The sequence below is a fragment of the Numida meleagris genome, chromosome 4, assembly GCF_002078875.1.
Source record: "Numida meleagris isolate 19003 breed g44 Domestic line chromosome 4, NumMel1.0, whole genome shotgun sequence".
In the NCBI taxonomy this organism is placed as follows: Eukaryota; Metazoa; Chordata; class Aves; order Galliformes; family Numididae; genus Numida; species Numida meleagris.
Window position 1 is genome coordinate 57152189 of NC_034412.1, and position 21747 is coordinate 57173935.

At 47.3% G+C, this 21747-nt stretch overlaps 3 protein-coding genes across 7 annotated transcripts; all 3 read right to left on the reverse strand.

Annotated features, from left to right (window-relative positions):
- Positions 4900 to 7077, reverse strand: LOC110398539 (sulfotransferase family cytosolic 1B member 1-like). 3 transcript variants are annotated; one of them, XM_021396267.1, is made up of 8 exons: positions 6909 to 7077; positions 6310 to 6458; positions 5993 to 6121; positions 5812 to 5909; positions 5574 to 5700; positions 5397 to 5515; positions 5145 to 5325; positions 4900 to 5071 (listed from the first exon to the last, which is right to left on the reverse strand). In XM_021396267.1, exons 2-8 carry the CDS (start codon positions 6455 to 6457, stop codon positions 4959 to 4961), a joined length of 915 nt encoding a protein of 304 aa, XP_021251942.1. In that variant the 5' UTR covers position 6458; positions 6909 to 7077; the 3' UTR covers positions 4900 to 4958. The 3 variants fall into 3 exon arrangements, with proteins under 3 accessions (XP_021251942.1, XP_021251939.1, XP_021251941.1); XM_021396264.1 differs by lacking the exon at positions 6909 to 7077 and adding an exon at positions 6775 to 6903; XM_021396266.1 differs by lacking the exon at positions 6909 to 7077 and adding an exon at positions 6775 to 6901 and having other exon boundaries at positions 5397 to 5491.
- LOC110398540 (sulfotransferase family cytosolic 1B member 1) lies at positions 7218 to 9537 on the reverse strand. 2 transcript variants are annotated; one of them, XM_021396269.1, is made up of 8 exons: positions 9400 to 9537; positions 8674 to 8822; positions 8422 to 8550; positions 8206 to 8303; positions 7966 to 8092; positions 7789 to 7883; positions 7537 to 7717; positions 7218 to 7463 (listed from the first exon to the last, which is right to left on the reverse strand). In XM_021396269.1, the coding sequence occupies exons 2-8, from the start codon at positions 8819 to 8821 to the stop codon at positions 7351 to 7353; spliced, it is 891 nt and encodes a 296-aa protein (XP_021251944.1). In that variant the 5' UTR covers position 8822; positions 9400 to 9537; the 3' UTR covers positions 7218 to 7350. The 2 variants fall into 2 exon arrangements, with proteins under 2 accessions (XP_021251944.1, XP_021251943.1); XM_021396268.1 differs by having other exon boundaries at positions 7789 to 7907.
- On the reverse strand, positions 10249 to 12487 carry LOC110398538 (sulfotransferase 1 family member D1-like). 2 transcript variants are annotated; one of them, XM_021396262.1, is made up of 8 exons: positions 12289 to 12487; positions 11721 to 11897; positions 11493 to 11618; positions 11315 to 11412; positions 11091 to 11217; positions 10900 to 10994; positions 10616 to 10796; positions 10249 to 10494 (listed from the first exon to the last, which is right to left on the reverse strand). In XM_021396262.1, the coding sequence occupies exons 1-8, from the start codon at positions 12470 to 12472 to the stop codon at positions 10382 to 10384; spliced, it is 1101 nt and encodes a 366-aa protein (XP_021251937.1). In that variant the 5' UTR covers positions 12473 to 12487; the 3' UTR covers positions 10249 to 10381. The 2 variants fall into 2 exon arrangements, with proteins under 2 accessions (XP_021251937.1, XP_021251938.1); XM_021396263.1 differs by lacking the exon at positions 12289 to 12487 and adding an exon at positions 12188 to 12239.

The window sequence follows — 21747 nt, forward strand, 5'->3', positions numbered from 1 at the left end:
GGGGACTTCTTCATCTGTGTAGGTGCTATATTAGTCAGTAAATGCTGGCAGATGTGTAACTATGAGAAAATAAGTGATATCTCTGTAAACACTGAAGGAATATTGAGATGCGCTGAAGAATGTACAGCCACATCTGACTTGAGGTCTGTTTTCAATTGCAACAGCCATGATGCCTGTATATTTTAATGTTTCTTCTTTTCATGGTACAAGTAATGTATGTAAAAGATATTTTTTACTCTTTATTCCCAGAATATGCACAGGGTTCTGCTGAGCCAACAGGCAGCTGTGCTTCAGGAATTGCATGCATGAAGGTATAGCCAGTCTTGGGGCAAGAGCCCTGGGCTACACAAGGTGGAGGGACACCTGTGATGGGACTAACAGGAACAAGTGATATTGTAGACATCATTAAGCCACCTCAAGCCTTCTACACTGTTTAAGTAATACAAATAATGGCAGCTCTGGTGCAGAAGGCTCATTGCTGCTGTCTGGGGCACATCAGCAACACACTGGTCATGTTGTAGGCTTGGTTCGGGTGTCTAACTGTGGGTCTGAGTACTTCCTGGCTGCCAGAGGTGCTTCCTGAGATGGAACCTGCATCTTCTGGGCTGTCTCTCTTTTGGAAATGTAAGCACTATGTCCTGAAAGGAGCTCTTAACCACAAGGAATCAAAAATGAGAACTAAAAATAAGACAGAAAATGGTATGCTTGATCCAGCGCGATTCAGCGGGGTGAAGGGGACAATGCCATGCAGCAAATCTCTTACCTAGCAGAGCCTTCTGAGGTGCAAAAGCATTGTGCTCTGGTTCATACGGTGCAATGTGTTGTGCTGGTTTGCTTCTGTGTGTTGCAGCTCACCTGCTCTGTGCCTGGGCAGCTCTGGCAAGGTTTGGCATTGGGCAGAAGGACTTTAAATAAGTTTCACCCTGAACATGTATTTTCAATAGGAAGGAGTAATACAATATGGGATGATCATAAGGGGGCATGTCTTCTGGGATTATGCATTGCTTTGTTGTGCTTCAGTAATTTAATAGTTAGGACGGTCTTCTCTGTGCTAGGGAATATCACGATGTTGCCACAGAGCCAGATTCTCAGAAGGATTTGCATCCTGTAGCTCAGAGATAAGGTTTCTCATGGCTAAAAATATTTTTTGCTCCTTTTAAGGTCCTAGCTGCTATAACAAAATTGGTTGTTGTAGAATAGACTCACTTACAAACTGCTTGCAGGAACAAATAGCATCTTGTGCTTTGTTTGCAAAGCTTTTCAAGAGTTGCATGTTAGTCTTGCTGTTAAGTACTGTGTGTGACAATTAGTTCCAAAAGTTGAGGCAAATGTTTACTAACTGGAAACTATAGAAATCTGAAGATACATCTCTGTATTTTTTTTTTAATTTTGTCTATAATACACAAACTTTCTAAACCCTCTGTTTGGGGCAATTATACCAGCACGTTGTGACAGTAATTGGCCTCGCCTCCAGTAGTTTCACCATGACTGTAGAATCAGAGATTGGCTTGGGTTGGAAGGGATCTTAAAGCCCACCCAATTCCAACTTTCTGCTGTGGGCTGGTTGCTACCCACCGGATCAGGCTGCCCAGGGCCTCATTCAGCCTGGCCGAGGGATGGGGCATCCACAGTCTCTCTGGGCAGCCTGTGCCAGCGCCTCACCACCCTCACAGTGAAATTTTTTTTCCTTACACCTTATCTATATCTACCCTCTTTTAGTTTAAAACCGTTACTCCTTGCAGGTGGAGTCTTGTGGGTGGAGTAGGGGATAACAATAGCCTCCCTCTCCCTGCTGGCAATGCATATGGTTGGCTTTCCAGGCTTCAGGTGCACACAGGGCCACTCTCAATCTACTAATTCCCCATCTGTACAGATGCTTGGAGTTGCAAACTCAGTTGAAAGTCATAGAATCATAGATTATCCTGAATTAGAAGGGTTCTGCAAGGATCATTGAGTCCAACCTCTGGCTCCACACAGGATCATGCAAAACCCAAATCTTATGTCTGAGAGCGTTGCCCAAATGCTCCTAGAACTCTGGCAGCTCGGGGCTGTGCCCACTGCCCTGGGCAGCCTGTTCCATGCCCACCACCTTCTGGTGCAGAGCCTTTCCCTTACACTCCCCCGACCCTCCCCTGTCAAAGCTCCATGCCGTTCCCTCAGGCCCTGTCGCTGTCACCAGAGAGCAGAGCTCAGCGCTGCCCCTCCTCTCCCTGTGAGGAGCTGTAGGCAGCCATAAGGTCTCCCTTCAGCCTCCTCTGCTCTGGGCTGAACAGACCAAGGGACCTCAGCTGCTCCTCAAATGCCTTGCACTCTAGACCTTCACCATCTTCAGCAGTAAAAACATACTGCTGAATTTCGTAAGATTTTGCTTGTAAACCTCCAGTAACAAATTCTTCTGTAGCAGTTAAGAGCTATTGCTAGTGGAACCAGAGGGTTAAATCCTACTTTTAAAGGTAGGATTTAAAAGGACAGGTTTTAAAGGTGGTGCTCACATTACTCTTAATGCATAAAAGATATACTTGAAGAGGATTAGAGGATGAAATCCAGCAAACAAATGAAAAGCAGGCTGAAGAAAGTGAACGGTGTTTTGTGTCTGCATTTCACATATCTAGCATTACTCAGCATAACGGCTGCAGAAACTGATGCAACCTCTGATCTCTAATAGCTGTAGGTTACTCAAGGCTAATTACACACACGTAAGGGCATCTAGCCTCATGTTTTTCACAGACAAGTACAAAAACACCTTCCACATCTACCCGAATGTAGCAGCAAGTAAACCTCGATGACCACCAGCACCTCAAAAATTCAGCACCAGAGCACAAAAGGGAGGCATTTGCCCTGAGAAGCACCACATGACAGCATGTTTCCTATCTGTTATTTTAAGAAAGTAATTTGGAGGCTAAACAGGAACTTGGAAGTCTTGAGTTGTAAGAGACAAGTGTTCTGGAGGGAGGGCAATGAGTGGGTGGGGAAGACTGTGGTTTATAATGTGGAGGTTGGTTTATCCCCAGGTGTGAGTTGGGATGGTAAGTTAGATGGAGGAACACATGCTTGGCCTCAGTAGAGCACTGATGCCCTTGTAATCCCCAAGTGTAAGAGGGAAACTCCAGAAAAAGGTGACGAGCTGAGACCTGTGCCATAATGCCATTTCTTGGCCAACTTGTGACATTATCTCAGCACTTCTAGAGGACAAAAATGTACCCGTGCTTACAGTATTTCCTTGTCCAGTTTCAGCTTTTTTAATTATCTCCACTGCTGCTCAGATGCTGCAGGGACATCTTTGCTTGTAAACATGCAGACAGTGGGGTGGCTCATGCTTGGGACTTTCCACTCTGCAAGGGGGAAAAACAAAATGAAAAAGGATCGAGGCCAGGCTTTGTGTGCATTCAGTGCTGCACCCTGGCAGGGGAGACTGGTGTCAGCCCTTCTGCAGGACAGCTACATGCCACAGGGACAGCTGGATCTGCAAATGGAAGGGTGTAGGTGTGGTGGGAGCCATCCAGTGCCCCCTCAGCCCCGTTCATGTCAGGGCTTTCCCTGGCCCAGGTCAGCTCAGAGGTGACTGATTTTAGTGCGTGAAGTTTGGACTCATAAGGGAGTTGTCCCACAGAGCAATCAGGCAAAGACCAGGCTGTCACGGGTTCTGGCAACGGGTGTGCAACAGCCATTGCCTTGAGCCATACAGGAATTTACTCACATTTCGTAATGCATTTATATGTTCATAGCTCCACAGGGGAATGAAAAACAAATGAGATCCTTGCTAAATTTTGACCAAATTCACCAATTGTACCTATCCCTGATTCCATACTTTGTCTACCTGCAGACTTTTTAGACTAAGAAAGAAATCTGGAGACAGAGCAGAGCCCATCTCTGTCCAGGGGGAATTACAAGAGGGATAATTTTTTCTGCTTATGTGGTTGCAGTGCGCCACTTGAGAAGCAAGAGGAAGGAAAGAGGAGGATGTTGCAAGGCTTGGCTTTGTATCAGCGCAGGCATGCAAAGGGTTTGTAGAGGAAGGGAAGTGCCTGGAACAAATTAAACTCAAGTCATTTGCATGCGTGTAGGAGCAGTCTGGCACAAGCAGCAGTACTTTGTGGAAGCAGTGGGAGCAGGAACGAAAGGAAATTCCTGCTGCTGCACATCATGTCATGACGCTGAGGGACTGAGAGAGGAACTGCCAGAAGCAATCCAGCGTTCATACAGATTTCTTCAGCCCAGAAACACATGGCCAGGGGGCGATGGCTTGAGGAAGGCCCATGGAGCACCAGAGGATGGGGTGAGATGAACGTGGATGAAAGACTGGTGGTTGTGTCGGTGCAAGAAGCAAGGGGCTTAAGAACAAAACAAGCAACACCCAGCAAAACCAGAATGTCATTTTTGGATGTCTCAGACCGTTTCACCTGCATCTGAGAAAGAAATCACATCTTCAGAGAGACTCCTTCAGAGAGGCAGCAGCAGCAGAAGTTCCAGGCCCCTGACAGTAGATGGGACTACATCTCTCTCCTGGCAGTGCCAGGGATGCTTTTGGCCCACCCCGCTCACTGTGCCTCTTTCCCATGTCCCAGCTGCTGGGGAAGGAAAGTAGTAGCCCTGCCCATCCCCATCCCACTCCCTGTCAAAGTGTGACCTCAGTGGGGGCTTTTCTGACACCTGCTGATGGGTATATAAGGATGGAGACGGTGGGCATGGGACCACTGTGTGCAGGGTGGCAGCAGAGATGTGCGCAGGGGCCGTATAACATATTTGTTTCCCATGTGTTGGAAACACATCCCTGAATTATTTATTCCTCCCCCTCAAAAGCTGTGTGTGCACAGCTAGATGTGTGTCCTAGTGGGTGATGCGCAACACAGTGATGCAGCTGCTATCAAATGGGTGCAAAAAGATGCTGGGGAGACAGTGGGAAGGCAAAAGTAAAACTTTTATTTTTGCAAAAGCAGAAATCTGGAGGTGTGAGGGCCTCAGATTTGTGTGCGGAAGCACAGGTCAGTGCCCGCCATCTTCTGTGCGTAGTATTGGTCAAAGCGCGCGCTCTGGGCCATGGTGAAGTGGTTCTTCCAGTCACCGGTGATGCCTGGGGGGGGTGAGAAGGGGATGAGTGGGGCCAGAGGGGACAAGGGGTATGGGAGCCCACCGAGGCTTCTCACCTTTGCGCATGAAGGGGGAGACGCCCTGGTCCATGAGGTGGGACGGCACAGCACTGTAGTTGGTGCTGGGATTGTCCCGCATGGCCTCAAAGGACGTGTGGTGGGCAATGGCCTCCAGTGCCACCTCTGTCAGCTCCTGCCCCAGGAACTGGGCCACCTTGGCAATCTCCCGGGGAAGATCCTGGGGCAGGGGCGGGTGCTCAGCCCCAGTACCGCCAGGCCTCAGCCCCACTGTCAACCCCAGCCCCTCACCTCCTTCATGTCCTCGTAGAAGAGGTAGAGGATGGGGTGCTCCCGCCGGCGCTCCCAGTAGCCCCGCACGTGGTCAAACCAAGAGCCATAGGCCACTGTGTGGGGAGAGCGGCCATGGACTTTACCACGTGGTGGTACCTTCAGTGTCCCCACGTGCTCCCATGGGTCCCCCCCCACCTTTGCCAGCCATGAAAGCCTCCAGGTACTGGTCCCATGTCCCTGGGTGTTGTTCAAACTTGTTCATCAGGTCAAAGTGGTAGAAGGAGACGGCCACGTCCTTGGCATTGCGGCCCACGTAGATTATCTGTGGAAGAGGTGGGAGACAACACCTGGTTCCGCAGTGGTGGGGATGCTCTCATCCCTTGGGGCTCTGAAGACCACGTGCAGTGCTGAGGAGACAGAGACTGGGGGCTACCTTGCAGCTATTTTCCCAGAAGGATTTGGGCAGGATATGTGCAGGCAGGTGGCTCTTGATCACACGGGGTGAGGGCATGGTAGCTAGCATCTCTGTCCCTGAGGACCACAAAGGGTGTCCCTGTGTGCCTCTGGGCACAGCCCCTCTTGGGTGCCCCCAGATGAGCCCCCCCAGCCCCTACCTGCTGGCATCTCCCCAGGGGCAGCAAACTCCAGCATGGGTACCCGGTTGGAGATGGCGTCCCGTTTGCACTTCTCAGGGTCACCGCCTTGCAGGATCATGTCCACAATCTCACTCACCCAGGTGGTGCCTGGGGAAATTGGCCCATTGGGGAAGGTATTGAGGAAACTCCCAGCACCACCAAAGCCCCCCAGACTCCAACTGACCACCGTGGGATGAAAGGAAATCCCACTTGTGCCCTCCCAAGATAGCAGGTCCTGGCCATGCCACATGCTCGCCCCCAGGACCACCACACCTGGTGGGGTTTGGGCTGCTCACCAGACTTGGGGAAGGTGGCCACCACGATGTCTTCAGGGCGGCTCTGGAAGTTGTCCACTCTCTCCCAGTTTGGGGCAAAAGCAGAGACCATGGGGATGCCATGCACCATGCTCCAGGGCTGGCGCAGGTATCTGTCCACTGCGGCCATTCTGATGGGGGCAGAGAGGACTCATGGGAGGCAGCTGCTTGGGGGAGCAGCCTGGGGCCCCCTTGTCCTCCTGGTCATTGGGTACCAGTCCACATTCACAGCTGGGGAGTTGCAGTGATGCTTCTAGAACAGGGAGCAGAGCCCTGAGGGTGTCCTGGGTAGTAGAAGAATCCCCTAGCACCACCCCTCTCTTCCTGTCTCAGCCGTCGGGGGGGGGGGGGGGGGGGGGGAGGGGGCGGGGTGGAAGGAGCAGGGGAAACAAGGACTGGGAACATCTTGCAGCAGTGCCCATCCAGGTTTTGGGGTGCTGTACGTACCCCTGCAGAGCCCAAATCCTGTGCCTTGTCATGCCAGGGGGCTGAGCCCCACAAGTCCTTGAGCAGCCTGCTGCTCGCTTGGCCCCATGAGGCACCCACAGTCCAAGGGGCTGAGTGTGGGCAAGAGGCCTCACCTGGCAGCGTGCGCTCTGCACAAGGATGGTGAAAGCAGGAGAGCAACAGGATGGTGACGCTGGGAAGGTGGCACAGGGAAGGTGGTGGCAGAGGACAGGGAGGCTCAGGACCAGTGGAAGCTCCAGAGTAGATGGGAGGAGGACAGAGTGTGTGTAGGAGGTGACGTTTGTCAGCACTCTGTGTGCCAGAAGGGAGGGGCAAGCGCCGGGAAAGTCCAGAGTTCATAGGCAGTGTCCCCAATCTGGGGAGTGATCATGGGTGTGGCAGGGACAGAGTAAGCATAGTAATGCAGCAGCCAGCACACAGGGTGGTCTCAGCAAGGACACTTTATTTCTCTCCAGCAGCACCAGGAAAGGAGAAAGAGCCCATGGTGTGTCTCGGGTGGTCCCATGGGCATGGGTAGGCAATATGGGGTGCAGAATGAGAACAGGAGAAGGCACCTCAGATGTGCGTGCGGAAGCACAGGTCAGTGCCCGCCATCTTCTGTGCGTAGTATTGGTCAAAGCGCGCGCTCTGGGCCATGGTGAAGTGGTTCTTCCAGTCACCAGTGATGCCTGGGGGGGGTGAGAAGGGGATGAGTGGGGCCAGAGGGGACAAGGGGTATGGGAGCCCACCGAGGCTTCTCACCTTTGCGCATGAAGGGGGAGACGCCCTGGTCCATGAGGTGGGACGGCACAGCACTGTAGTTGGTGCTGGGATTGTCCCGCATGGCCTCAAAGGACGTGTGGTGGGCAATGGCCTCCAGTGCCACCTCTGTCAGCTCCTGCCCCAGGAACTGGGCCACCTTGGCAATCTCCCGGGGAAGATCCTGGGGCAGGGGCGGGTGCTCAGCCCCAGTACCGCCAGGCCTCAGCCCCACTGTCAACCCCAGCCCCTCACCTCCTTCATGTCCTCGTAGAAGAGGTAGAGGATGGGGTGCTCCCGCCGGCGCTCCCAGTAGCCCCGCACATGGTCAAACCAAGAGCCATAGGCCACTGTGTGGGGAGAGCGGCCATGGACTTCACCACGTGGTGGTACCTTCAGTGTCCCCACGTGCTCCCATGGGTCCCCCCCCACCTTTGCCGGCCATGAATGTATCCAGGTACTGGTCCCATGTCCCTGGGTGAGGGTGCAGCTTGTTCATCAGGTCAAAGTGGTAGAAGGAGACAGCCACATCCTTGGCATTGCGGCCCACGTAGATCATCTGCAGAGGGGCTGGTGTTGGTTGCACGTGGGGATCTGCAAGGTGCTTGTAGGGCTGGTCACCCCCTTAGCTTTACATGGTCCCTCCTGTTATGTCCCCTCCAACCCCATTACCTTGCAGCCTTTGTCCCAGAAGGATTTGGGTAAGATGTCAGCCGGGATATGAGTCTTGATGATACGAGGGGATGGCATGCCCTCCAGCTGCTCTGTGCCTACAGAAAGCAGTCCCACTACTTGTAGGGTACACCTGAAAACCACACTCTGCCCCCACTCTTTTTGGCTAACGTGGCCCCTCCGACCTGGGGGTAACCTCTGCCCTAAGCCCACTACCTGCTGGCATCTGCCCGGGGGCAGCAAACTCCAGCATGGGCACTCGGTTGACGATGGCATCCCGCTTGCACTTCTTGGGGTCACCGCCTTGCAGGATCATGTCCACAATCTCACTGATCCAGGTGGTGCCTGGGAAGGAGGTGACAAGGGTCTGGCTAATGCTGTTCCCACCTGAACCCATCACAGGCACCTCAAATGGTGCCCCCTGCCTCTTCCAGTGCACGGCCCCTCCCCTGTGCCAAGGCTGCTCACCAGACTTGGGGAAGGTGGCCACCACGATGTCATCAGGGCGGCTCTGGAAGTTGTCGACTCGCTCCCAGTTCTGAGCAAAGGCACTGACCATGGGGATGCCATGCACAGTGCTCCAGGGCTGGCGCAGATAGGCATCCACTGTGCCCATCCTGATGGGGACAGGGGACACAGGATAGCAGTGATGTCATCATGTTCAGGCATTGAAATCCCTGCTGAGCCTACTCATCCTGGCCACGGGAGGAACCCCTGTCCTGTGTGCTGGCCTGCCTCCCGTGGGGTATATTGGGACCCCCTGAATTCCGGGGCCAAGGGTGGGGAAAAAGAGGGTGGCAAGAGGGGAAGAAGCTCGCGTCCTGCCTGGCACCAGCTTTCACAGCAGCAGGAGAAGTGTTCTGAGAAAAGTGGGTGCTGCCCTTTGGACAAAGGGCAAGTCCTGAAGGACAACTTGTCCTTTTCCTGGTGTTGCTGGTGTGGGCAGCATGACACACCGATGCATCTGGCAAACCAAAGACCCGCAGCTGTCTCTAGAACCCTTGGGCAATGGTGGAGATTCCCAAACCCATTTCTTGGGGCCCGCACCCCCTTGTGAAGCTGGCCTTGGAAGGATCAGCCAGCGAGTGGCTTGCCAACACCCTGCAGCCGGCAGGGAAGCCAGATTTCCCCCTCCTGAGCCCCTTTGGTCTTCAGGCTTAGCGTTTCATAGGCTGCTTGAGGGCTGCTCATTACCTGCTGCTGTGTCACGCGAAGAGCAGGGAGTGCTGTGCCCGCAGACACGGGTGCTTTATTTTCCTTTCCCCACGCAGAAGATGGAGGCGTGGGGAGGTGCTTGGGAATGGGGACGTCACTGGAGGAGGGAAAGGGCGTGCGGATCAGGAGCCGGCAGCAGATCGGGTGGTGAGCCGGGCGCCTGTGATGAGCAGTGCCGTGCTCAGCTCCCAGTCCTAGCTGGGGCTGGGGGAGGGTGTCACCTGCATGGGGCTCACTGCTGGGACACAGAGCTCAGGCTTGTGACCAGAAGGCGGATCCGAAGTTTGCAAAAGTGCAGTGCCTGCAGCAGCCAGCGCACTGCTGGGAAAAGAGTTTAAGGGAGACGTTGTGGGGGAGGTTTCAGGTCTTTCTGGCAAAGCCAGAAGTTGGAGATGTGCGGAGATGTTCCTCAGCACCAGAATTTACTATTTTGGAAGCTCATAAACTAAAGCTGGAAATGGCATAGATGGGAGACTTGGGGCTCCAGAGCGAACCCTTGATGCCAGTGGGATGCTTACCAGGTTACTCCAGCGATGCCTGAACAAGGAGCATTGCACCTGTGGGTGAGCGGGGATGATCCCATGTCACTGCGCCAGTTGGGTGGGTGCTAGTGTCTGGGCATGAGGTGTTTTCTCTTGCCTTTGCCCTGCAAACCCTGGGCTGGTGCAGTGGCAATGGATATTTCTGCCCTGTCACTGCCCACTGTGCAAAGCAATCTGCAGCAATTTAGAGGCATAAACACGCCTGGGCAAAGAGGCACTGTGGGGGCAGTGGGCACCTCCTGGCTGCTTTGGGGTTTTTCCACTCACAGAGCAGTTGTGAAACCTCTTGGCAACACTTTGTCTATTGCAATTTATTACAGGAAGAAATACAAATGGTAGTGAGCCCCAGTCTGGCACTGCTGCTTCAGAAATCCAGCGCCTGCTCCTCAGTGGGGCAGAGCTCCCAGGGTGTGCACCCTTCATGCCTCCATCTGGAAGCAGAGATCCGAGCCCGCCATGTGCTGCTGGTAGTGCCGGTTGAAGTGCTCATTCTGGGCCACAGTGAAGTGATTCTTCCAGTCACCGGAAATGCCTGAGGGGGTAAGGAAAGCACAAGAGGCAAAACCTGCCCCTCCAAATATCTGCATCCACAGACAAGGGCTATGGTATGGCCTGGGGACCCCCCTCACCAGGCACCACAAGCCAAAACCCACCTTTCCGCATGAATGGGGAGAGGCTGTGGTCCATCAGTTCAGTGGGCATTGTCTCATAGTTGACGGCAGGGTTCTTCTTCATCTCCTGGAAGGAGGTGTGGTGGAGGATCCTTGCCACCATCTCCTCTGCCACCTTCTTGCCCAGGAACTGCAGGATCTTCTGAACTTCTCGCCGTGGGTCCTGAGGGGCAGAAAGAGTGGGGATGATTGCCACAGGCACTCCCTCAAAAATGGCTTAGGGCAGTAGGGGTGGGCTCCAGACCCTCCCTCCAGACTACCCTCACCTTCTTCATGTCCTCATAGAAGAGGTAGAGAAGCCGCTTCTCGTGCCTCTTCTCCCACCAGCCCTTCACATGCTCATACCAGGACCCATAGGCCACTGCAGGATGTGGGTACGGTTAGCTGAAAAATGGCACAGCAAAGGATGCCCTCCCTACTGGCATTTTTCAGGGGAGTCTGGGAGTTCAGCCCCTACCTTTCCCATCCAAGAATGCCTGCAGGAACTCGCTCAGCGTGCCAGGGTCAGGGTGTATCTTGGCCATCTGGTAGAAGTAGTAGTAGGAGACTACAACATCCTTAGCATTGCGAGCCATGTAGATCACCTGGAGGGAGCCAAGGCTGTGGTTGGGGGGGCAGGAGCAGTGTCCCCTCCCTTCTGCCCCATGGGGAGAGAGACAGGGAGCTGCTTCATGACATTACCTTGCAGTCCTTCTCCTGGAAGGAGGCTGGGAGGAGGTGGACTGGTAGGTGAGTCTTCACCAGCCGTGGGGATGGGGTTTTCTCCAGCAGCTCGACACCTGCAGGATGGGCGCTCAGTGCCCTGACCCCACACCCGCCCCAGCACTGCTCCTTCCCTGCACAGCCCTCAGATGCTCACCGCTCGGTATCCCAGGGGCCTTCATCTCCAGGAAGGGCACCCGGTTGAAGATAGCATCCCGCCGACACTTCTCCACATCGCCATCATGGTAGATTGCATCCAGGATCTCGCTCAGCCACGTTGTGCCTGAGGCCCATGGGTAGCATTACAGGGGCTGCATTGCAGGGGCTGTGAACTATCCGGCTGTGCCCCATCCTTCTCCTCCCCATCTCCCCTGAGGCCACTCACCTGACTTGGGGTAGGTCGCAATGAGCAGGTCATCGTGCCGGGCTTGGAAGGCCTCCACCTGTGGCCAGCCTGCCACAAAGGATTTGTAGAGCGGGATGTTGTGAAGGCAGCCCAGCTCCTCCCTGAGCACCTTGTCCTTCCCCATGCTGGCAGCGTGTGCCCACGCACTGTCGGTGCCTGTGCCCAAGGGAAGGCAAAGTCCATCCCACATCACGTGTGGCCCTGCAGGGCGGTGAAAGCCTTCTCGCCCAGCCCCGCTTGGCTGCCTCCCACTGAGCTACGGGTGTGTCAGGCCCTTTGGAATGAGATGGCCTCAAGCAGGTCAAGGAAACGTTCCACCTGCCCCTACAGCAGCCCCATGGCACAGCCTTGGTGTTGGGCTGTTTATCTTGAGTGCCAGCAGAATGCTGAAACGCTGCCCAGCAGGGGAAGGGAATGCCGAAGCCCAGCAAACCCCAAAGAGGAACCGCATTTTGGCGCAGGAGGGGCCACATCCGTTCCCATCCCCTTCGCGGGTCCTGCCTGCCGGGACCCGATTCCGCAACCCTTCCGGGACCCGAACCCTCACCCCGCCGTGCAACAACGGCCGAGTGCGAACCGCCCTCTCGCCCCGCCCTCCAGAGACAGGCGACCGTGTGCACTGCGCCGCGCCCGCGAGGGGGCGCTGTGGTAGCGGATGCCGGGAGCTGTGGCGGTTCCCGGCCCCGTGAAATTAGTGATCTAATGTCTGAGTTACAGCCAGTAATGGACATGTCGGCCTCCTCTTAACGTGTTCTCTTTCTCCGTTAAGCAAAGGATTAAGGGACTGTCTGTTTCCTTTTTAAGAAGTAAAAATGCATACCTCCCATCAAATATCTCGTTGAATTTTTTGGTTGTCCTATGGGCTCCTTGAGATGTAAATGAAATTTGCCTTCCTGAATGCATTGCTGAGGTCTGGCTCCGTTTGGGCCTCCAGACGGTAAATCTCCAGACTGTGTCCCAAAAGGCAATAATAGCACATCTTGTGAGATATAAATAAAAACTTTGTGGAATTAAAGCAGTGTTCCATTTGCATCAATATTAGGATATTCCTTTCTGAGCAAAGTAAGACAATGTATCTTTTCCGTTAAACTCAGTGAGAAAACTCCTCAGGAGCAAAAAGAAAGAAGTGTTTTACCTGGTAGTTTCATCAGAGGGAAATGATCAATCAGCATGCAGAAATGTGTACTGGAGTTTCGAGTGTTTATTGCTTGTAGTAATTTGCCTTGCATAACTTCATAGGAATGTCTTGGGAAAATGTAGACAACTGTTTTACAGGTACAGTTTTCCTTCCTAACTTTCTATCCCTTTTTTTTTTTTCTGACCAGAGTTCTCAAAAATGAGCAGTTTAAGAACTCAGAAAATAAATTCAACAGTACTTCTATTGTCCTGTCCTTATGTGATTAATAAACTCAGTACATTCCAGAGTGTTTTCTAACTTATGGGTCTATAGCTGTTGAAACTATGAAGCATATGTAGAAAATGAATTATATTATACATTTGTATTTGTGGTAAATATACAGGGTGTATTTTGGACATCGGTGTACTCTGAATACCAATTAATTTGAGAGTTTTATCTGTGAGATGGTGCTTCCATTAAAGATAATATGTTTTCACACTTCTCTTTTCAGTTATCTGAAATAATATGCATACTTTATCATAAACTGCAGGGGTACTACCAAGTATCTGTGAAGTAATTGCAGAAGTGCTCATGTGCATATATAAAAATGTCTGTGTTACCTCCTCTAAAGGAAATACAAAGCATGACATTCTATGCCACTAAATGATTAAGATGTATTAAGAGTTGTATTCAGGTTCTTTGAATTAATGAGGTACTAGCTGACTGAGGCAGAAAAAATCACACAAGCTTTGCAGCTGAAAAGCCAGCTGCATCTCGTGTAGCAAGTGATTTTAAGGAATAGCATCTCACTGATTCCAGACATTCTTTAAGTTCAGGTCACTTGGTATCATATGATCGTGATAAAATATTTATTCTGTTAGAATCAAAATATTGCAATTAAGACGTGAGGTTCTGTTAGCCAGCAAAATAAAGCAAAATTTTAAAAGACAGCAATGAGATAGAGGGACAAACTCTTAATGCCATTTATTTCGATTCATCCCTGCAGCGAGGATTTTATGGCTATTTTAAGATGTCCAGCCCCTCGCCTAACTATTTTCTAGGGAATCGTGAAAGTTCTACTTCTCCTGGCATGGGTATCTTTCTGATCAGAGATAGGCAATAAAGGCTGATCTTCAAAAATAATTAGGTACTTTCTACTGAAGCCATTACAAATGAAACCCCTAAAGTAGAACAGATGAAAGGCAGACAGTCAGATACTGGTTTGTTCTGAAGGAGGAACAAACCTGGGGCTGGGTTATGTACTGGTACACGAAGTGGCTGAAGAGAAGAAGAATGACATGTCTCTAATGTGATTCCTACAGCTGAAGAAACTGAGGAGTGTCTTGTCCCACCCGGTTAGGTTACTTTAGCACAGGTGTTATTCCCTAGACAACTATTTTGAGGCAAATTTAGGCAATAGCTACTAAAGAAAAAGAGTAAAAAGACATCAAGGGAGAAGGAGATAGATTTGTCACCACTCCATGGATCTAGCATTGTGCTGAGCCAAGGTCTTGATCTGTGGGTGGCAGACCAACAAAGGCAAATTGTACGTATTCACTTTTATATAATTTTTTGGGAACCATTAAGTCATGGTCTGAACCAGTGACAGAACACCTGGTGAAGGGGCTTAGCCAACTCTGGGAGCACAGGTGTGACCAATTCACCTGTGTGACCCTAATCACATTTAAGGGCTGGCCACCATAAGGGAAGGGTCTTTGTTTGGAAATTCTGGCTTTTGGACTATTTGGCAAGCTCTGATGTTCATAAAGTGGTAAATGAATATTTATTTATTTGATTGTGGCCTTTATCTTTCTTGGGTAATTTAAAACTGATTTTCTGCAGTTATATTTGGTATTGTCTTTCTCTACAATAGTCCTATTGAACACTGCCCTTGAGGCAGCAGTTCTCTTATGTCTAGGCAGTTAGGAATTCTAGAAGCTCAGAGAGTTTTCAACGGAGGTCTCTTGGAGTCATGACAGATGTACTAGGAATGAGACGAGCACACCTTGAGCTCTGGATTTCATGTGACTCCATGCCTGTTGAGATCCTGAAGAACCTGCGACAGCCTGAGGGATGTAATGGTTGTTGTGGATGTGGTACTCTATAGTGCTAATGATGTTTCATTGTGTATGGGAACTGCTGGGTCATGGCCTGAACCACTGATTGAGCACCTGGAGGAAAGACCCAGTCAGCCCTGGGAACACAGGTGAAATCAATTCTTAGGCTTCATTTAAGGGCAGACTGCCACCGAGGAAGGCTCTCTTTCTGGAGATTACTCCTTGGTGGAAGTCTTTCTCTGTGAACCCAGGATCTTCTGATATGAGTAAGTGATCTACTTCCCTTGCTTTGTAGCACTTTGCTATTGTGCTGGTTCTTCAACCTCTTTTGTAATGCCATTTCTACAGTGTTGGTATTTCTGATCGCTACACATTGTGTTAGTTATTCACAATAGTATGAGCAGACTAATAGAATTGTTTTTTAATTTCTAGAAGGAATCTCTCTGTTATCCAGCCTGTTTTATGTAGGGTTGGCCTTTCCATTTCCCTCTCATTGATTTACCAACCGCAGTAGGTGGTGTGCCCGAAGCATCACCTCCAGACTTCATGTGAATATAGCTGGGGATAAAAATCTGCCATTTCCTTGGATAACAGAGTTAAATATCTGTGCTCTATTTCCTGTTTAAATTTGTTTTCATTCAACTTCAACCATTGACCTTGCCTCATCTTTTAGTTAAGCAGGATTTATCTTGTATCATTTGTTTTTACTGAAGATATCAACTTCTTAGTCTTTTTTAAAGTAGATTAACATACTTAAAATCTGACTCTAAAATGTGTTTTCCTCTTCTTGTATCATTTTAATGCCTATTGCTGTACTTTTTCCAGCTACGCAAGTGTAGGGAGAATACTGGCATGAGAGCTGGGTACAGTATTGCGGGATTTATCTCATTAATGTTACACTAAGTAATAACATCCATTTACTTCTATTCCATCCTCTCTTATTCATGGATCTAAAGATAATATTTAACCTGTTAGCCATGGCCTGACAGTAGAAGGAATGCAAGTGTTTCCTCCTTTCTGACTGTCTCTTTCAGTCATTACTCTGAAGGATGCCATGTCCAATTTATAAATATTATCTGCATTTTCTGCTCCTGGGTATAATTCTGGATTTGGCAGTGGTAAAATACTTCTTTAATGATCCAAGCTTGCCTAACAACTGTAATTTCATATTTCTTTTCTAATTGTTGATCAATAACGTTGAATACCAGTAACCTTAGTACTGATGCCAGAAAAACCCTATCAGATGCAGTCTTATTAAATGATGATTTCTAATGAGTGTCTATAAATAAACTGATTTCTGAGCTTTATGTGTGCTTTACTCATGTTTAATGAACAATTTTTTAGTTACAATTGAAAACTATGAACAGGTTTCTATTAAATGTATAATGTGATTCAAACAAGGCCAAATATAAAACAAGAGAGCTTTATTATATTAGTCCACATTACTTGAAATTTTTATTAATTGAATCTGATGTAAACTTTTAGTTTGTTTAAAACTTTTTCAGTCAAACTGCTTGCCTTGCTGACAGAGTAATAGATCTCTTATAGTCTTCTAGAGTGTTTCCAGTATTGAAACATTTATGCGAAGTTATCGTTATGAAACAGATGTTATCCTCAAGTTTCTGTGAGGTCAGTGTTCTGCAGAGCATCTTCAGGTGTCTCGATTTAATGTTGCTTGCTCTTACTGATGAGCCTTGAGAATCTTTCTAACTGGAGAATGCTTCAGCACATGCACTTTCTTCTGTATGTAGAAGATGTCAATATTGACGTCTTAGAGCATTTCAATATTAAATGCTTATGTTGTCTTCACTGAGAATTCGTTTGAGGAGAATATGCAATTTTCATTGCATTGGTAACAAAATAATATAGAAACATCTTAGCGCATCTTGGTGAACTTCAACTCGAAGAAAATATTTAAAATTTGAAGTAGCTGGTCCTATGGATTATCCTTTAGTATGAGTTTGGAAGTGGAACACTCTGGTTTTCAAAATAACTGGAAATCTTATTTACTTTGGGATATTTTGAGCTTTCATCAGAATGCAAAAAGCTGCTGAAACTGACACAGCAGGTGATGTTATGATCACTATCAGTAATAGGCTGCGTTTTATTTTGTAGTATTTTATGTCTCATACTGGCTGTACTCAGAGTTGTGTACATGTCTATGGGCACTGAATTTGAGGGGCAAATACAGTTCTCAATTTCAATAAGTTCCTATGTTTGTTTTCATGATGCTATACTAAATATAAATACTGTGGGTGCATTTAAAAACAAATATACAGTGTTTGATTACATAAGCATTTGTCTCCCTAGTGTTCTGTCAGATATGGAGAGCTGTCAGCAGGCACTGGACTGTAACTTATCAGCGTGATCTAATGAAGAAAAGAACCAGAACGCAAAATACTTTATGGATTTTTATTATTTGGAAATGCCCATAATTGCTTTGTATTGGAAAAAATGCAAGCCCTTTCCCAACTACGCTTTGCAGAGATCTGGAACAGGATTTCCCAGGGCTAACTTTTTTGTTATATTTCTCTGCTGGTGCTTTTGTTTTAAATTACCCATTCAGTCATTACCTTCTGCAGATTTTTACAGTAAATGCAATAGTTACAAATGGTTTAATTTTATTTTCAAGTATTCAGTGAAGCCCTCCAGCTGGCCGGATTCCTCCTGTGTAAACATGCTGACACTTTTGTTTAGGAGATAGATCAGCATGCACAAGCCCATGGCCAATGAAATCTCCATTATCTCTGTTTGACAGGGAAAGCTCTTAAAGGCTGTATATTTTTAATGAATAAAAAAATAAAAGAGGGAAGGACATCTTGCCCCTTTATACACAACAAAAGGGGCATTTTTATTGACTCATTAATACTAAATATCAGTCAAATGTGTTGACAGTTGGCAGTCTCAAGTGTTCTATCACCTATGGGGAACATTAAATATAGAATAAACAGTACAGTACAAACTGAGGGGCCATTTTTCTATCAGAATAGTGGGTGGGTCTGTGAAGAAAATTTATTAACAGTGAAGCTCAAGTTGCAGACCTTCAGATGAAATTCCAGGCCATAATTCATAACTTCATGGCTTTCTGTTCTTGTTTATTCCCTCCTCCTCAAACTTTGAATGTTTCTTCATACAAAAAATAAACTGTCTTCCTTTTTTTCCTCTTTTGAGCATTCTTCTGGGCTTGCTATTGATCCCATATTTTTCCTCACTTTTCTTGCTGGGATTTTAACAGCTCTCCTCCCTCTCTTCCCTTTTTGTGCTGTACTACTGGCACATGTTCATTTTCCACTGTTACCCTTAAACTCAGTATTTACTTTTCCTATTTCTTATCCTGTTTTTTGTTAGAGCTTCCCTTTCTTGCACATCAGGATGACTCTTGGAATATTTAGACTGTTAACACATCCTATTAAATATTTTGTTCTGTGTTCTTCCCCATTATCTGCTACTTCATATTTTACCAATTTTCTTTTTCAGTGACTAGAGGAATAAAAATTTTGGCTTTGCTTGAAAAGTTCATCTCCTAATGCAACTCTCAGTTGGAAAGGATTTTTTCTATCTCATTCCTGTTTCTATTATTTGATTTTCTTGAATGGTGCAGGAAGCAGTGTGGATTGGGGGACAAACTCTTTAGCAGGGCCTGTTGTGGTAGGACAAGGGAAAATGTTTTCAAACTAAGGGAGACGAGATTTAAGCTGGATATAAGGAAGAAGCTTTTTTTACATAAGAGTTGTGAGGCACTGTAACGGGTTGCCCAGAGTGGTGGTGGAAGCCCTGTCCTGGGAGACATCCAAGATCAGGCTTGATGGGGCTATGAGCACCTGCTGTAGCTGTAGGTGTCCCTCTTCCTTGAAGGGGTTTTGGGCTAGATGGCCCTCAAGGGTCCCTTCCAACTCAAAGGATTTGGATTCTAATATCCATATTTGTGAACAAAAGGGACTATTTCACTAACTTTGTCATTTGGAAACATAATATAAATAGTGCAGTAATATGCCTTACTATGACCTTTCTTTTGTCTTCCTTTGCCACCCTCTACCACATGCTATTCCTGCTTGTTATGTCTTCTCTTCATCCTCCAATCTGATTCAAGAGAGCAAGAACCTGCTTTGATTAGTGTGGAGCAATTCAGTTTCCTCTAGTTCCGGGCAATGGGTGCTACTTAAAACAAAGAATAACAATCCCATTGCCCTGATGTATAGTATACTGTATTAAGCTAAACTATTCCTATCCCTCCTTGAGGCTTACAGTATCCAGTATGGGTGCATAGACATATGTCCAGACTATGAACACTATTCTTATACTTTTTAAAAATATCTCAGTGATGTCCCTTGTAAGACAACATCCTTAGTTTGCATTTTGTTGGGCTGTTATTTTAATACAACTGTCAAGAAAGCAGCACTGCAAAGTATGGTTATTGTTTAGGTTAAAGAAGATCTTTGTATTTCCCTAATAATACAATCATGGTGAGGTTGTGTATTTATTTTCAGAAATGCATGTAATCTCATGGCTCCACTGAGATATCAGATCTTGTTCTTTATGCGTACAGAAAGGCTGATCAGGCCTGAATTTAAATTATATAAATAAACCTCATTTCCTTATAAATACAGGGGCTCACAAATTTTTGGGCTCTCTCTGTTTGGGTTGGATGTTTTTCTGGACATTCCAGAGCTGGCAACAGAGCTATTGATTTTGCATATGGATAGTAATGAGACATTAAATAACTCTGAAAAAAGCAAGTTCTTAATTAGAAGTGATTGTACTTTCTGGTTCTTCAGTGTTTAAAAACGGACTGGAACAAGATAGCCTTAAGAGGGAATGTGAACAGTAGATTTACAAAATAAATAATAAACCTGTGCAAGTGTGGACAGGTGTGGAGGACTGAGGGTCAAGACTCTGTACTGTGAATAGTTTTAATGCATTTTCAGCTGGCCAGAGATAAACAGTGAATTCAAATATTCAGTAATGCAAATTCTTCCATTAATACATTTATTAGATCCACCAATTTCAGACTGCAAAATTTTTTCAGCCTTCTGAAAACGTACTAAGGAAAAAATGGGTATAACTTATCAGAACAGCAGCAATTAACAGTCTGTTTTATACGCTATGCCAAAGACTCCAGGAAAATCTATCCTGCGGTTGACCCTATGATGTCAGCAACCATTCCATATGTTAGGGGGTACTCAGCTCTAAAATGCATTTGATCTCATGCCAGGCCTGCTGATTGCTGAATGTCAAAGAAAACAAGAAAAACTGAGCACATAGTACAAAATTGTGCAGAGGAGGGTCTGTTGCTGAGAGAGTTCAAAAAGAATATTTTTGGATGCAAGTCAAGAAAAAGCTGTGATTGTTTGGAGAAGAGTGCAAGGTGAAAAATTCTGTTGTAGTCTCTTGTGTTTAAGGGACCACCACAACCTTCTTCATTTTGTTAGTCTGCCCATGAAAAGCTTCCAGATAAGTTGTTCTGGCAAAAACAGGCAACAGGTAAAATGAAGATGACCAAAGCTTTTCTTTTGATAACTAGTCACAGGAATAGTCACAGAGTTGTGCATAATTACTAGTGAAGAGGGAGCCACACATCAATTATTTTAATGTGACCTCCAAATTTCCCTATAATCAGCGCTGTATCAAACATCAAATCTGAGTGAAAAAAGTTAAATATATTTATATTAATATATGTGTAAACTAAGAATTTTTGATATTTTTCAGAAGAAGAAAGTGAAACTTGAGAATGGTTAATATGCAAGAGCTCAAGTACTGGGAAAAGAAAAAATCAATGTGCAGATTGCCCTTTACTGATGAAGCATGCATCTTGAAGATAAATCTGCATACAAAAGATAAAATCACTACAGCCACAGGTTTGTTTTGTCAAGCACTCCTTCGAAATTCTGTCTTGCAAATAGGGCTGCTCTGAAAGTAGTGCTTCCTATTTTATGATGTTGGCCCATGATGTCAGAGACAGATGTTTGTGTTATGGCAGCTGAGGTTGAACCTTCCCACCAGCATCCCATTACATTTTTTTGCTGTGCAACACATGGCAGCAGTGAGACAGTCTGACAAAATGGTTTCTGATGTGGAAGTGTATAGGAAGCAGAGGTGGGTCATCAGATTCCTCCATGTGGGAAGAATGGCACCCATTGATATTCACTGATGCTTGCTGAATGTTTCTGGAGACTGACCAGTGCATGTGAGCACAGTGAGGCAGTGGATGGTGCATTCTTGCAGTGATGACACTGATGTGAGACAAGCAGTGTTCTGGATGGCCATGCACAGCTGTCACACCACAAAATGAAGAGTGTCTTGATCACCTTATCCATGCGAATCAGCTAACAGTGGTGACTATGCTGAAAAGTAGTGTGCTGTGGCTGAGAATTTGCTCTGTCAAATAGTGTTATTGCACTCTTTCTAGCTGTTGTATTTTCCATGGAAACTACAATAGGAGGCATTACTTTTGGAGAGACCTGTGTACACTGAATGATACTACATATCCCTTCATAGTTCAGAAACATTGGATTGGTTATACCTGGAGCATATTTTTTTTGAATATTTGTTGTGGAGGCAACAATCTGCTAATTAATAATGGACAAGCTGATATACCAGTTCCATGAGAGCTACTGAACAAACAGCTGAAAAGCAACTATTTAAAAATCAGCTATTCTGTTTCAGATTGAGACAAAATGAGAGGCTCTAAGGCATTGTCTTTACCAGATTTTATAACTTGTTGAATTGCAAAAACAATTTAAAATGTTTTTTTAATGGCTGATGGAGAAATAGCTTCTAACAAGAAAAACATAGTAGAGGTGAGTCTCTTGTATGGAGGATGATTTGCATCACC